The sequence below is a fragment of the Gobio gobio genome (genome assembly GCF_949357685.1).
Source record: "Gobio gobio genome assembly, chromosome: 18".
Taxonomy (NCBI): domain Eukaryota; kingdom Metazoa; phylum Chordata; class Actinopteri; order Cypriniformes; family Gobionidae; genus Gobio; species Gobio gobio.
In genome coordinates this window covers 26,981,622-26,998,584 of record NC_137111.1, presented here as the reverse complement: position 1 = coordinate 26,998,584, position 16,963 = coordinate 26,981,622, and the positions used below count along the sequence as shown (strand labels likewise).

The 16,963-nt window shown below is 45.6% G+C and overlaps 2 protein-coding genes across 2 annotated transcripts in view; one reads left to right on the top strand and one right to left on the bottom strand.

Annotated features, from left to right (window-relative positions):
- rassf4a (Ras association domain family member 4a) overlaps window positions 1-16,963 on the bottom strand; it is a 37,545-nt gene that overhangs the window by 14,582 nt on the left and 6,000 nt on the right. Inside the window, exons 3-4 of the mRNA XM_079842955.1 lie at window positions 13,894-13,980; window positions 13,729-13,804 (exon numbers count right to left, since the gene is read on the bottom strand). Coding sequence (XP_079699081.1) covers window positions 13,729-13,804; window positions 13,894-13,949 — 132 coding nt within the window. The 5' untranslated portion in view covers window positions 13,950-13,980. The remainder of the gene's footprint in view (window positions 1-13,728; window positions 13,805-13,893; window positions 13,981-16,963) is intronic.
- On the top strand, window positions 14,671-16,782 carry cxcl-c13b (CXC chemokine 13b). Its single transcript, XM_079842958.1, has 4 exons — window positions 14,671-14,856; window positions 15,883-16,012; window positions 16,104-16,187; window positions 16,307-16,782. Exons 1-4 carry the CDS (start codon window positions 14,802-14,804, stop codon window positions 16,404-16,406), a joined length of 369 nt encoding a protein of 122 aa, XP_079699084.1. The 5' UTR covers window positions 14,671-14,801; the 3' UTR covers window positions 16,407-16,782.

The window sequence follows — 16,963 nt, the reverse complement described above, 5'->3', positions numbered from 1 at the left end:
AAAACATACAGAAGGCCTCGTTTACTAGCCTTGTGTGTGCACGTATTTGTGTTTTCATCTAGAAATCATGATACACAATTTAAATATGTTTAAATAAATTTAGTCCCAATGTTAGACAATATCTAGAGCAAACTAGAGAATTATTGGCTTTTATTAGCCTAGTGATGTTTTTTTATAACATTTTATAACAACATTATAACATTATTTTTAAGAAAATATATATATAAGAAAAAAAACAAATGCAAGATTTGCTCAAAATAAGATCTATAACACTGATTTAGAGAACATATATGGTGAATTTCCATTGTATACTGACTTTTAGATCAATCTAGCACTAAAGGGACAGCAATATAGAGCAAAGATTTAACCCAGTATTAAATATTAATCCATCTTTCATTCTCTAAATGAAAAATAATGTGTTCCCTTTCAGTCGGTCACTACGACGTACGTCGGTATTACCGACGAATTGGGATCACTTCAGAGAGCCCCTATCAGCTTCGAGAACTAAAGAACAGGCCAATGGACAATTGGCGTGCGAGATTTGCATCTTGCGCCCCGCGCCGTGGGTATAAACAGGAAGCGAGAGCATCGCACTGACGTCATTCACTTCGGAGCCGAACGGCGTTTGAAGTAGCAGACTGCTTCCTGATTCATTCAGCGATTCGAGTCGAGAGAATTCTAAGAAGAGGAGAGAAACGTTGTGCTGGTGTGACGGCTTTCTCCAGCGGGACCGCAAACTCAGCTGCAATAAGTGAAACAACTGCTGTTATCACAGCAAACCTGTTGGTTTCGGTGGGCGTTTCCCAAATTGAGTGCAAACACAGGCTGCACTATTCCCTGTGTGTTGCCGCGGTCTCCCTGGGTGCTTCAGCACTCTCTAAAAGAGCGTTTCCTCACAAAGAGAGCAACACGGGTGTGACACTGCGTCTTTCTCAAGATGTCATTCCACCCGTGCGTTTCTGGATGCGGTCGTTCCCTCTCGCCCGCTGACGGCCACAATCACTGCATCACGTGCCTGGGCTTACAGCACGCTGAGGCAGCGTTTGTGAATAGGTTGTGTTCTCACTGCGGGAACATGACTATTGCGGTGCTTAGGTCGAGACTCACCTACCTCCGGGAAGGAGGAGTCCCCCTCCCCATACCTCGATCTAGAGCTATCCCTAACCAGGATAGACCTACTTCGACGGATGGCCGGGGTGACCTGAGGATTACGTTCAGGACAAACCCGCCTAGTGTCCCTACGCAGGTCCCTGAACCCTCACAAGCACCGCTGCCGGTGGCGCCCCCGGAAGAGATCGCTGGTCCCGCCCACGGGCGCCCAGTCATCTCTTTCAGAGCGCCCGCGGACGAGCAGATGTCGATTGCAGCATCGGAGGGGGAGTTCCAGTCCTCGGAGGATGAGGACTCAGCTGTACTGCCTCCCTCTGGGAGAGTGGCAACGGTTGAGTCGGACCCCGAGTTGACGGCTATGCTTTCCCGGGCCGCCGAAAAGGTCGGGCTTGAGTGGAACCCTCCACCACGTCCCGAACCTTCTAGGTTGGATGATTGGTTCCTGGGGGGGGGGGGGGGGGGGTCGCGCTGGTTCTCAGCGTCCCGCCCCAGTGCCATTCTTCCCGGAGGTGCATGAGGAGCTTTCCAGGTCGTGGATGACACCCTTTAGTGCCAGAAACAGACCTGGAGGCTCCTCCCTCCTCACTACCCTTGACGGCGGACAGGCCAATGGTTACGAGAGGATCCCGCCAGTCGAACGCGCCGTCGCGATGCAACTGCGTCCGGCGACCGCCTCCGAGTGGCGTGGTGATCCTCGTCTCCCGTCCGAAGCCTGTAGGTTTTCGTCCAGTCTGACTGCGAAGGCCTACAGGTCCTGCGGACAGGCCGCGTCTGCCTTGCATGCCATGGCGTTGCTCCAGGTGCACCAGGCCCAGGCACTCATGGACATGCACGAGGGTAGGTCTGACCCAGAGCTCCTCCGGGAGCTCCGGGCGGCGACGGACCTGGCCCTCCGGGCGACGAAAGTTACCGCCCGCTCCGTTGGTCAGGCGATGTCCACCTTAGTGGTCCAGGAACGGCATCTCTGGCTCAACCTGGTCGACATGAGGGAGACTGATAAGAACCGGTTTCTGGACTCCCCCATTTCGTCGGCCGGGTTGTTCGGCGACGCGGTCGAGAATTTCGCCCAGCAGTTCTCGGCCGCCCAGAAGCAGACGGAGGCCATCAAACATATCCTGCACCGGCGGCCCGCTGCTGCCTCCACCCAGCCGCCGGCTGCAGCGCCTCCGCCTGCCCGTCGCCGAGGACGTCCTCCTGCGGCCGCCTCCGCTCCCGCCCCAGCCCAGCAGCAGCCTCCAACCGGCCGTGGGCGTGGAGCCGGTCGCGGGAAGAATGTCCAGCCCGCTCAGGCCGCTGCCAAGCCAGGTGGCAAGCGCCGTCGTAAGAGACCCTGAGACGGGCCGCCCAGAGATGGAGGAAACTGCTCTTCGGGAGATGGCTGCAGCACCACTCCTTCCCCCGGAGGAGGGCCGGGGGAACACTATTTGTCTGTCTGTTCCGCCACTGGCCCCAGTTCCAGTGGCACCCAAATTTTCAATAAAAGAGCAGTTTCCAACATCTCTGGGTGCCAAGAGAGCGCGTCTGGTGGTATGCGACGCTACCATGCCTCGTACCCCTCAGACACCTCTCCCCTCGCCAACAGGGGGCATTGGTTGTGCGGACGCACACAATGTGCCTCCCCACGCTCGCCCGTCCCCTCAGCGGATGTAGGTCATGTGTCAGACCCAGACCCCTGCACGGACCACTCCCATGTCGTCCTGGGGCCCCTGCGTTCCGCTGCGCTGCCCCGCTCCGGGTACGTCTGTGGTGCCGATGATCCCGCTTGTTCGGTCTCTGGAGGCCTGGCTAGCGCTTCCCAGCCCGTCTCGCTGGCTCATCCGCACCATCAGACTCGGCTATGCGATTCAGTTTGCCCGGCATCCCCCGAAGTTCAGGGGTGTCCACTTCACATCTATACCGAAGGAGGGCGCCCCGGTGCTTCAGGCGGAGATCGCTGTCCTATTGGAGAAGGACGCGATAGAGCCGGTCCCTCCAGCCGATATGAAGTCCGGGTTCTACAGCCCGTACTTCATTGTACCCAAGAAAGGAGGCGGGTTACGGCCGATCTTGGACCTGCGTTACTTGAACCGCTCCCTCCACAGGATGCCGTTCAGAATGCTAACGCAGAAACGCATCTTCAGGTGCATCCGTCCCCAAGATTGGTTTGCAGCGATTGACCTGAAGGACGCGTACTTTCATGTCTTGATTCTCCCTCGACACAGACCGTTTCTACGCTTTGCTTTCGACGGACGGGCATATCAGTACAAAGTCCTGCCCTTCGGGCTGTCCCTGTCGCCCCGTGTCTTCACGAAAGTCGCGGAGGCGGCCATTGCTCCCATGAAGGAGCGTGGTGTTCGCATCCTCAACTATCTCGACGACTGGCTGATTCTTGCCCAGTCGCGGGAGCAGTTGTGCGAACACAGGGACATGGTGCTTCGGCACCTCAGCCGGTTGGGTCTTCAGGTCAACTGGGAGAAGAGCAAACTCAGTCCTGTACAGAGGATCTCTTTTCTCGGGATGGAGATCGACTCGGTCGCCATGACAGCGCGCCTCACTGAGGAGCGCGTCCAGTCGGTGCTGAGCTGCTTGAGTACGCTCAAACGCAGTACAGCGGTCCCACTGAAACATTTTCAGAGGCTCCTGGGGCATATGGCAGCAGCAGCCGCAGTAACGCCGCTAGGGCTGCTCCATATGAGACCGCTTCAGCACTGGCTACACGACCGAGTCCCGAGATGGGCGTGGCACAGCAGGTCCCTCCGTGTCCAAGTGACGCCGAGATGCCGCCAAACCCTCACTCCGTGGTCGGACCCTTCATTTCTACGGGCAGGAGTGCCTCTAGAACAATTGTCCAGGCATCATGTTGTCTCCACGGATGCCTCACCCACGGGCTGGGGTGCCACGTACAACGGGCTTGCAGTATCGGGTCTGTGGACGGGGCCCCAACTGCAATGGCATATCAATTGCCTGGAGTTGCTGGCAGTTCGTCTTGCTCTCAGCCGCCTCAAAGGGTCGCTCAAAGACAAGCACGTTCTGGTCCGGACGGACAGCACGACGGCCGTTGCGAGCCTTTACAGTCAGTAGAGCTTAAGATCTTGTCTCTAAAGACAATCCTCCTGATTGCATTGGCCTCAGTTAAGAGGGTAGGGGACCTGCAGGCATTTTCGGTTGATGAATCGTGCCTGGAATTCGGGCCGGGTGACTCTCAGGTGACCCTGAGACCCCGGCCTGGATACGTGCCCAAGGTTCCCACTACTCCCTTCCGGGACCAAGTGGTGAGCCTGCAAGCGCTGCGTTTGGAGGAGGCAGACCCAGCCCTGGCTTTTCTCTGTCCAGTTCGCGCTCTGCGCGTCTATGTTGACAGAACGCAAAGCTTTAGGACCTCAGAGCAGCTCTTCGTCTGTTACGGAGGACAGCAGAAGGGAAAGGCTGTCTCCAAGCAGAGGATGGCCCACTGGATAGTGGATGCCATTGTCTTGGCGTATGAGTCCCAAGACGTGCCCTGCCTGCTCGGGGTTAGAGCTCACTCCACCAGGGGTGTAGCTTCTTCCTGGGCGTTGGCTCGTGGCGCCTCGCTGACAGACATTTGTAGAGCTGCAGGCTGGGCGACACCTAACACGTTCGCTAGGTTTTATAGCCTACGTGTAGAACCGGTGGCTTCTCGTGTGCTCGCTTCCCATAGTCAGCTTCACTGAAGTGCCCGTTCTAAGTGTCGGCTTGCTGCGCCATTCCCTTCCCCATGGAACGGATACGTTCGCTTATTTTCTCCAGTCGAGTTCCCCAGGATTGGCGAACCCTGTTGAGTCCTCCGCACCCCTCGGCAGTCGGATGCTGCGGAGCGTCCGACGCCAGGTCTGGCACTTGTATGCATTGGTGGAACTTGTGTCAGACTGGATTCCGTATGTCGTGACCCCTACGGCGGTCCCATACGTGTATTCTCCACGGTACAGCTCCCAACGGCGAGCTTGTGTCTTTCCCTTGGCAGAGTTCCTCTGCCGTCTCAGTACGGTGTCGTCCCCCGCCTGCATTAGGCCGGGGCCACCTCTGGGACTTCGTATGTTGAGCTGCCCACGGCCAGCCCATACGTATTCTTTCCACATGGTAACTCCCTCTGGGCATGATGTGGCTCCCGCAGCATCCTTCGGGCACGCTTTCCCAGCGTTATCCAATCAGTCTGCTGAATGGGTCTTGCGGAACAGCAGTGTGACTCTCCCTGCGTGAATCTCTCCGCCCGCATCAGAACGGGGTCTGAGGGGCTCTCGCTGGGCGCTGGTAGTGGTAGTAACTGTGGCGCTTTCCATAGGGATCCCAATTCGTCGGTAATACCGACGTACGTCGTAGTGACCGACTGAAAGGGAACGTCTCGGTTACGTATGGTAACCCTCGTTCCCTGAAGGAGGGAACAGAGACGTACGTCCCGTCGCCACAGTTCCTTCCATCACTGCATGGCCGTGTCACTAGTTCGGCTCCTCAGTGAAAAACGTCAGTGCGATGCTCTCGCTTCCTGTTTATACCCGCGTCGCGGCGCGGGGCGGAGCGCGAGATGCAAATCTCGCACGCCAATTGTCCATTGGCCTGTTCTTTAGTTCTCGAAGCTGATAGGGGCTCTCTGAAGTGATCCCAATTCGTCGGTAATACCGACGTACGTCTCTGTTCCCTCCTTCAGGGAACGAGGGTTACCATACGTAACCGAGACGTTTTTAGTGCTGTGAACCTTAATGCATGCAATTATTTTTTTTCCATTTTAATACAACATCAGTTTTTTCTATCATCCTTTGGCTAGCATTACATTATATGATCACGCTCTTATTAATGCAAATGCTTTAAAACGATTCAAGTGCGACAAGACAAACAAGAATGCCCTCTCTGTGAATGTTCAGTCACACACGCATACACACACACACACACATAGGCATCTTGAGCTGAGGTGGTCTAGCAAACCCTCCGCTCCAGTTCCTTTGAGTCGCTCCTGACCCTCAGGCCAGAAAAAGGAGAGCTTCCCCCCACTTTCGAGGTTGGGACAGACCGCGCAAGCGTTTCTGCCCACCTCTCACTCGCTCTCCTTATCCAACCCTGTCACATTCGCCGCCCAGCGCGTTTTGATGTGCAGCGCTTGTTCGGCCTCAACCCCTTTTCGGCACAGGAGGGAAAAGACGCACTAAGCTTTCTCCCCTCACCTCCGATTGGTTTGTTGCATGTTCGGTTTTCTCCAGGAGCCGGCAGACCCTGCATTGCTCACTCAGGTCATGGTATCTCTCACTCCGCATCAGGACGCCATGTGCTCTCCTTCGCGGTTGACCACACTACCCCCCAAGGATCAGTTCAACACCCTAACACAGGTATGTCCTCTGCATTGCAACACTCCGCTTCCACTATCACATTTCTTTCACGAGTGGAGGCGTCTGCCAGGGGAGGGCTTCTCCCTTTACAAAAGGAAGTTCAAGATGTTGACGCTGAAGGCTATCATATCTCAAATTCATGCATATTTCCATATTCAGGTCGTCTGGCGACACGGGAAGTTCCTCAGTTTCACCTTCGGAGGAAAGTCTTATCAGTACAAGGTTCTTCCATTTGGCCTTGCTTTGGCACCAAGGACATTCACTAAGTGTATGGATGCTGCTCTGGCCCCATTGAGGCTCCAGGGCATCCGTATACTCAACTAACTGGACGATTGGCTCCTTTTGGTCCACTCCAGGGAATTGGTGACTCGCCACAGGGACATTGACCTTCACCACATTCAGTCTCTTGGCTTGAGATTGAACACATAGAAGAGTGTTCTCACCCCATCTCAACAGACTGTTTTCTTAGGGGTTTACCTGGATTCTGTTCTGATGCAGGCCCATCTGGCTCATGCCCGGATTTCCAGTCTCGTTACTTGTCTGGTCTGCTTCAGACTCGGCCATCCTGTTCCTGTGGGTACCTGTCGCAGGCTTCTGGGCCTCATGGCCGCAGCCTCCCCTGTGCTGCCCTTAGGGCTGCTTCACATGATACCCTTTCTTTGGTGGATGAAGCTCTTAGGGGCCTGATGGACAGGACCGGCTCTTCGCCTATTGAAGGTGTCGTGCGGTTGTTCCCGAGATTTGGAGGCTGTGGGTATGGCCCATCAAAGGCCACTAGCTCTGAGCTCTGGTCTTCCTGCCGACGTCCAGGAGACCATTGCGAGTACGAGAGCTCTTTCCACAAGGAGGCTGTATTCCTCCAAGTGGAAGTTTTTTGAGTCATGGTGCTCAGCTCATGCTGTGGATCCAGTCAACTGCCCCATGGGTCCAGTGCTGGAGTTCCTACAGGAAAAAGTTTGCTGCTGGAGTTGCCGCTACTACTCTGAGAGTTTATGTCGCCGCCATTGCCGCTCATAGAGAGTCAGATGAAGTTCCCCATGGCAAACAAAGGTTGGTCTCTGCGTTTATGCATGGCGTCAGGCGCCTGAAGCCAGCACGCTCCCCTGGAATCCCCTCTTGGGACCTGTCAGTTGTCCTGGAGGGCTTAACAGCAGTGTTAATAAACCTTTTTTCACTGACGAAAACGAGACGATAACTAAATAAAAACTACTGTTGGATGACAAAAACTATAACGAAAATCAACTAATTTTCGTCAACAAATAAAAATGAGACGAAAATGTTAGGGAGGGACGATTAGGGAAGAGATCCAGTCAGAACTGATATCCTGTGTAACAAATGCGCACATTTGATCTGAACTGATCTAACCGCTGGAGAACACGGCGCTGTTGCATGTTCTACAGGCTCCAGAGCGGCTCACAATCAATGAATAACACACATTTATGCCAGGCAATTGTTTATGAACTAATGCTGATAAATAATGACGATGTTTACTTTACGATGTTTATATAGTAATGTGTTTTAGATCAGTGGTTCCCAACCACGTTCCTGGAGGACCCCCAACAGTGCACATTTTGGATGTGTCCTTTGTCTGACACACCCACATCAGGTCTTGGAGTAGCTACTAATGAGCTGATAACCTGAATCAGGTGTGTTTGATTGAGGAGACATGCAAAATGTGCACTGTTGGGGGTCCTCCAGGAACGTGGTTGGGAACCACTGTTTTAGATGGTTGTAACAATGCATATTTTATCTCCTCATCTGAACTTGAATGAGCTCCTGCAACTGCAATAGTAAGGCGAGATTTCAAAATAAGAGTCCTGGTGTATTTCCAGCTGGTTTATAATTAAAGGTTACGCATTATATATTCGTTTTTGCTTACACAATAAACTATATTTAATTTAATTCCCATTTAATTCATAGTCAGGAGGAAAGACCACTATTTGACACATATTAAATAAAGTATCAGGGTTATAATAGTTCACTAAAACTATTAAAAAACTTCTTTACTTGAAATTAAATAAATGTTAACTGAAATTTGAAAAATAAATAAACAAACTTATTTGAAGCTTTAGCTTAACATGATATACTAACTAAAACAAATACAAAGTTATCAAAACTATATAGATGTTTTTAAAAATAAACAAAACAGTTAATTGAGCTCTTTCGTGTATTTTTAATGAAAAAAAAAATGATGTCAAAATGTCAGTTCAAGTGACAGTCGGTTATGTAATGCTTAACTGCTTAATGTATTACAATTTATCTAAACTCATTAGATTTTAGGAGACTAAATCTACTGTAGATTTAGTCGACTAAAATCTTATGATATGTAGTCGACTAAAATCTTATGATATAGTCGACTAAAATCTTATGATACTTAGTCGACTAAAATCTTATGATATTTAGTCGACTAAAACTAGACTAAAACTAAAAACAATTCAGGAGACTAAAATAAAACTAAATGGCATTTTAGTCAAAAGACTATGACTAAACTAAATCAAAATATGCTGTCAAAATTAACACTGCTTAACAGAGGCTCCTTTTGAACACCTGGAGTCAGCTCCAGAGCGGATTCTGACTCTCAAGGTTGCTCTTTTGTTGGCATTAACTTCTTTGAAGCGAGTTGGGGATTTGCAAGCTCTCTCTGTTAGTGAGGCATGTATGGACTTCGCCCCTGGTTAAGGTAACCTTAAAGGGTTAGTTCACCCAAAAATGAAAATTCTGTCATTAATTACTCACCCTCATGTCGTTGGACACCCGTAAGACCTCCGTTCATATTCGGAACACAAATGAAGATATTTTAGTTGAAAGCTGATGGCTGAGAAAGGCTTCACACAGGCCTCCATTGGCATTCAGTACATTGACACTTCCAAGATCCATGAAAGGCACTTAAAACGTCGTTACAAAGTCTATCTCACCACAGTGGCTCTACAATAATCATACAATGCGACGACAATAGTTTTTGTGCGCAAAAAAAAATCAAAATAACACCTTTATCCAACTTGTTCTCGACTTCCGTGTGCGCCTCCACGACGCATGCGCGAGAATATGACGCAGATCCGGCGTTCGGACATATGACCCAGAAGCGATTTGTTTACGAGCAGAGGAAGACGCGCGTGTCTAAGCTGTTGGATTCTACATTGATCGTGCTTTAGGTCTCGGCGTAGTGCTCAAAATGGAGCTTAAGTGTGTATTTCCTCGATTTCCGAACACCGGCGCTACGTCATATTCTCGCGCATGCGTCGTGGAGGCGCACACGGAAGACAAAAACAAGTTGGATAAAGGTGTTATTTTGATTTTTTTTTTGCGCACAAAAACTATTGTCGTCGCATTGTATGATTATTGTAGAGCCACTGTGGTGAGATAGACTTTGTAACGACGTTTTAAGTGCCTTTCATGGATCTTGGAAGTGTCAATGTACTGAATGCCAATGGAGGCCTGTGTGAAGCCTTTCTCAGCCATCAGCTTTCAACTAAAATATCTTCATTTGTGTTCCGAATATGAACGGAGGTCTTACGGGTGTCCAACGACATGAGGGTGAGTAATTAATGACAGAATTTTCATTTTTGGGTGAACTAACCCTTTAAGACCTAGGCCAGGATATGTGCCCAAAGTTTTGTCTACATTGTTTCGCTCTCAGGTTAATCACCCTTCACTCGTTCCACCCTCCACCTTTCGCCTCAGAATAGGACGAAAAGCTTAATTTCCTCTGCCCTGTCCGACCATTGAAGTCTTATGTAGTTTGCTCTAGTGGTTGGAGGAGATCAAATCAGCCCTTGGTGTGTTTAGCAAGGTGTTACGATGTAAGAGCATTGGGGTGGCGCCTGTACCATCAGCCAATGAATTGGCGTGATTCTATAAGGGCTTCAGACAATCAGCACATCCAGAGGGCATTCCCATTGCGTCATAGCTATGCAGCGTCTCATTCCCTATTCAGAGAACAGGTTACACCAGTAACTTGAGACATTTTGTTGAGTATCCTCATAAGAGCAGTTTTTAATAAGTAAAATAATGTCTTAAATGAACTTAAAGAGTTGTGAGAAAATGGGACGTGTGTGACAGCTGTTCGGCAGAGGCAGATCTTAAAGTCAAATCAACAACTAATGATGTCTGTCATTAATGTTAATCAAAGAAAAAGATAATAGAGAAAATTACTCACTGCTCTTGACTAAAGAAAGTTCACTTAAATTAAAAGTTGTTATATTTTTTTGAAGCCTAATAAATGTTAAAAAGCTTTCAATTACACTGTAATGTTGAATGGCTATAATTAATGTTTAATAATTGGGGAGAAAAATCAATCTCATAGAGACATCACTAGCTGTATTAAAGGGGTCATGAACTGGCTTTTTTACTTTTTTATATTGTTGTCTGAGGTCAACTAATGACGCTTGCGTGGTTTTTACATTCAAAAACATCATAATGAATAAGTAATAGGCTATTTTCTACCCTGGTTTTGAGCCTCTCTCATGGAACGCTCAGTTTTTATGGAAGTGCCGCACTGAAGACTTGGAAGTAAACGCCCATGGCTAGGATTGGATAAGCTTTGCATATTATAATGAGCTTCTGCTCCCCTGTGAGTACACGAGGAATTGTTTTGAAAGCGTGTGGGAAAACGGCAACCGGAATGATTCGCCCACAGGGCCCGCAAAATGTCTTTATCAAACAAACACCATGATTTATCTCTCATCCACCCACAATTAATTGGAATGTTATTTTTTATTACTTGGCCCGCCCGATCCGAGGATATAACCACGAACCATGCATCACTAACACACACACACACACACACACACACACACACACGCACAAGCCTCACTGCAGAGTCAGACAAATCAGGATGATCAAAACTTCGGTGATTGTATTTTTCCTTCAAATATCAAGTCAAGAGTGTGAACAGCGCACATCAAGAAAGGAATGTTATTTCACTAGTTAAGATAGGCCGGTGATACGTTTTGGTAGCCTGTCTGGAAAACACATAGCCCTGGGACGTTGGAATTTGCAAGCCCTGGCCAAAACATGTCCAAGTCTGATCACGAATCGCAGGACAATGAACCAACAACACCTCAAATAAAGGATTCTCCAGCTTCTGACAGCGTGGTAAGTTATGTTCAGTTAGACACATACACAATCAATAGATATCAAACGATCTGTAACAATGCAACACTATCATATATAAAAAAACTTTTTTTACTCACATAAGTGTGTTGCTTCATTCATTCATGTAATCTCATCCAGTCTGCAAATCCAGTCTCTTGTTTACAAACAAATCCGTGGTGAAATGAAGGAACAAACACGCAATGTCTTCCCCACGTGAGCTGGATATTCATTAAAAATAAAGTTCATCCATGCATTCATAATATTGGAATCCGAATGAAGCATATGCTGCATGTTTATTGCTTGGAAGTTCGATCCGGTTTAGCTCGACGTAGGCCTATGTTATTTATCTATAACATGCCATGCACAAATTGGTGGGCGGGGCTACAGAATCAGTACTTCTTCTTCGGTTAAGGCGGCGTTTCACCACACTGACGTCACAGCCTGGCACACTCTGAGATCGAGCGTTTGCTGTGCCTGGTGTCAATAAAAGCTCTTCTTTGAAAGCTCCGAAACTTACAGGATATTCTTATATCACAATTAACTTTTATATATCAAAAGGTTGAATGAAAAGTTGATTTCTCAATTCATGACCCCTTTAGTATACTGGAATTCATTCATAAAATTATGGCATTAAAGGGTAACTAAACCCCTGCTCAGAGCTTAACTCCACCCACTGGCAATTTTCAAAAAATGCTGGAAAAGTGGGCAGAGCCCGGCGGACACAGAGGGGACGAACCGAGGGCGGGGCTGAGCGGAGGGCGTGCACCTGAGACCCGCAGTGACGGGTTGATTGACAGCTGTCAGACTCGCGAGTCGCAAAGATGGAGAATGACTGGAGTGACGCCAGCTTTGCAACAGAGCGGTCATTTCTCCTACCTTCACCTGAAGTGGAGGAGGGTGGATTGTCTGTAGACATAAACCCGGAGCCTTATCAATGCGAGCCGCTGCTCAAACTGCGTTAACTCCCGATGCCGACGACGCTAGTGAAGCAGCCGCGCAAGAGAACCGACCTAATCTATCTGCATCCGCGGCAAACACTTGCGTGTCAGGGTTTGAAAGCGCGTCTCATGTATGAAAATTATCTGTACACATGACGGGCGGCAATAAAATCGCAAGAAAAGCCTGACGTGTACTGACAACTTCATTATTTAACCGTATTTTCTTCAATACAATGTTAAAGCAAGTGTCAAGTGAGTTTCATTCATAATGTTTCTACTTCATGTAATATGACAGTTCATACTGGAGTGAAGCCTTTCTCATCGTGTGATTGGGGGAAACATTTCTGAGGGCGTGGTGAGCTCGTGCCAGGGGCGCGGATAGTGAGCCGTTGGAGGTACCATCCTACGTCACGATGTACCACAACGTCCAATAGGAAAATTCAACTGCAGTAGCCAGCGTTCAACCTTAAGAGGGCAGCACTTTGGCGGTTTTACACCATATTTTATAGAATTAAAACACTTTATACTCAAATGTCAAAACATTTACTCGAATCAATGAACAGCATTAATAAAGCCCCAGTATTACAGATCATTAACTAAAAAAAGTTGGTTTAGGGTTTAGTTACCCTTTAAATAAATATTATATCATATATATTATAATAAATAATATATTTGAAATCTTTTTGTTATTTTCTACATTAATTTGGCGATTTACTGTGAAATTATTAATTGCAATTAATCACGATTAATCACAGAAAAAAATGTGTGATTAATCTAGTTAAAAAAATGTTATCGATTGACAGTACTAGTTTTTTTCCACAGAATTACAAAAATACCCCTGGTAGCCTTAGAAAAATTAACTGTATTTTTAAGTATTTCAGGGTAACAAAAAAGTATAATGATAACAAAATAATAAGCCCATAATGCATGGTTGTGATGATGTATAGTTCAATTTGGGATAAGTTCTGCATAAAAATGCAGACAATCACGCGTCATATCTAGGCCCAATTAACTGCATGGTGTTTGTGGGTTTTAAGGATAAGAATAAAGGATAAGGATAAAAAAGTGACAAACAACTGAACTTATATAGCACTCACTCCAATGTCCCACATCCGAAATCCCATTCTGAGACAATAGCCTTTTTATTTTGCTGACTCACACTCTGTCTAACACTCAACTCTAGATCAGATTAGATCTATTAATCACCAACCAGGAAACACAAAAGATTTGACCCAGATCCAATAAGTTTCACTTCCAGTGATGCAACATACCTCACGAATGCGAAGCTGAAAGCTTTTTCCTTCATGGTAACAGTTGTACGTTTTTAGAAGGGACAAAATATCAGACCTGAAAAAGACATAAGGTGTTTAATTGAGGGCTTTTAGTTGGGAGGCGTGTTTCTAATGCTCAGGGTGTATCAGACATGGAACTCTTACTTTGCAATAACTTTTTCCTCATTCAGCCTCACATAGATCATCTTGTCAGGATCCATGGTGGGGTTCTCTCAATAGAAAGACTTTCAGCTAGAATAGAGCAAGACAATGGAAGAGAAAGGAAGGAGAAAGAAACAACATTAATATGCGAGTGATAAATACAGCAAATAATATATTGTGTTATAATGTGACTCATGATCCAAATGAACCATTAATGTCTCCATGAATTTTGTGCAACAGGACCAAGTGAAAATAATCACAGGAATAAGGGGGAATCACATGGTCCTAAAGTTAACACAGTGTGCAATCTTGTGGTGTCTTGCCTTGACATGTTTTCCGACCTTCTGAAAGGTCACAAAATACTTCTTTTTTTTTTTCATTGGAAAGTTTTGAAGAATCTTCACATTTTCTATTTGAATACATCAAAGTAAATCACATCTGACAAGCTCCAAAAAAAACGAAATAAAATAAAATAACTTTAATTATTCACTGAAAATTTTCCCCATTGTTGCAGCTATAAGTGCCCCCATTATCAGAGCAAATGAGATTCCCCTTAATGGTAAGAATATGTTCTGTGAAAAATGATTTGTCTGTTCCACATATTAAACTACATTATTGGCTTCAGAAGACTTTCAACACAGTAAAAAAATTACTAACTAGTTAATACTAAATAATACTAATATGTGACATTGCTTTGTGATTGTTCTTAGTCTGTGACACATTCTTAAAGATTCCTGCAGCAGTGGATTTTTGGAAAGTCCTCCTTTCTTGTCCGTGGGAAAAATGGCTTGAGCCTGTGGGAGTAGCATGGAATTTCCAGGAGTGGCAGTGCAGCAGGGAAGTCCCTCAGAGAGAGTATAAAATGACAGACAGCAGGCTATTCAGCACTTACACACAGAAGCACTCTCATCATGACAATGATAGCTTATGCCTTGCTGGTTTTCAACCTCAGTATCCTCCTAACAGGTGAGTGTATGAGAACAAACAACTATTCAGACTCTCTAATGCGAAACTTGATGTACAAGTTTAATTACAAACTATTTTAATTATACACTACCATTCAAAAGTTTGCTTTATAGGATTTTTTTGAAAGAAGTCTTGTCTCACAAGGCTGAATTTATTTCATATAAATACCGTAAAAACAAAAAAATTGTGAAACATTTGTAACATTTTAAACAACTGCTTTATATTTGAATATATTTCAAAATATAATTTATTCCTGTGATGGCAAAGCTGAATTTTCAGCAGACATTACTCAGTCACTGTTACATGATCCTTCACATTATTATCTTATTTTTGCAGCTTAAATTTTTTTGTGAAAATCACAATTCTTTTCTTTATAGGATTTTTTTTGATGAATAGAAAAAATACAAGAACCTTTTATTTATCAAAATAGTTGTTACAAAATTGGTACTAATCTTTTTTTACTGTCACTTTTGATCATTTAATGCTTCCTTGCTTAATATAATCAATTTATTTTTAAAAATAACAAAAATCTTACTGACCCGAAACTTTTGAGTTGCATCATAGCTGTTTGCATCATAGCTGTTAGTTAACCCCAAAATGAAAATTACCCCATTATTGAATCACCCTCAAGCCATCCTAGGTGTATATGGCATTCTTCTTTCAGACAAACACAAACAGAGTTATATTGAAAAATGTCCTGGCTCTTCCAAGCTTTATAATGGCAGTGAATGTTGCTCTGCTTTTGAAGTCCATAAAAGTGCATCTATATTCATCATAACTGCTCTAACGGCTCCGGGGAGTAAATAAAGGCCTTCTGAAGCAAAGTGATGCATGTGTAAGGAAAATATCTTTATTTAATATTTAAAACTTTATAAAGTAACATTTCTAACTTCCGGCGGACCATCTTCTGTATTCAATTTACGGAAAAAGTGTAACACCTAGGATGGCTTGAGGGTGAATAAATCATGGGCTAATTGTCCTTTTTGGGTGAACTAACCCTTTAATGTCACTTTTTCTGTTTTACAGCCCAAGTGGTAGAGAGTCAATATGTTCCAAAGACCTGTCAGTGTCCACAGGACAAAAGAAGAATCCATGGACCATTTTCAGATTTCAAAGTCATTCCAAAAGGACCTAGCTGCTTACAGGATGAGATCATGTAAGTAGTTCACACACATTTTACTTCATAAGGTTCGAAATGTATGTGCACCACTGGGTTTAATTCTATTAATCTCTGTACTTTTCATTAGAGTCATACGGCAGAAGAACAACAATCATGTGTGTCTCAGTCCGGAGGGACACCAAGGCAAAAGACTTCTGAAATGTTGGCAAAGGTAAGAGAGTGTTATCACCGAATGAATCTGTAAACTAAAGCACAGCATATCAAAAACATCACTCAAATAGTATGGTGGTCTGCATGTTTTAATCTGCTTGATCCATCTGTTTTTTTCAGGATGCAAATGGATGGCAAGGACAGTAAAAAATGCATACGCAGACAAAAGCAACGGCAAAGAAAGAGGGTTCAGAAAAAATCCAAGAAGGCCAGATCTTAACCTCAAATACTAAACAGATGGAGGCAGAGAACCTAAAAGATTCACAGAAGAGAATACTGTTCAAAACCTGTGCAAAGTGCTGTGGCGCTGCAAGCCAAGGACATAAGAAAAGGCTGAACTCAGAGGAGTGCACATGTGTATGGAGGACAAAGGGAATGTATATATTGAAGGCATGTTACAACAGGGACACCATCTAACCTTGACATGTTATACAGGGATGAGTTGAACCCTGCTATGCAAGTCTAACGTATCGGCCAGTTTGAAAACACATATTTATGTTTATTGTAAATATGTATTAAGTGATTAGGTGAAAATGTATTTTGCATTTTACAGTTTAATATCAAATAAACTATAATAAACATCAACTATCACACAGAACTTCAATGTGTTTTTCTACTTTCTTTTTTTCTCATGTTTGTTTGATTGAGTTCTGCTATACAATTCAAGAGTCGTCCAAAAAAAATTAATGCAAATTCTATACTATGGTTTTAAAACATCCAGTAATTGCTATTAATCAATTAATAAAAGTCATGGAAATGTCAATGCATTGGTCAAAA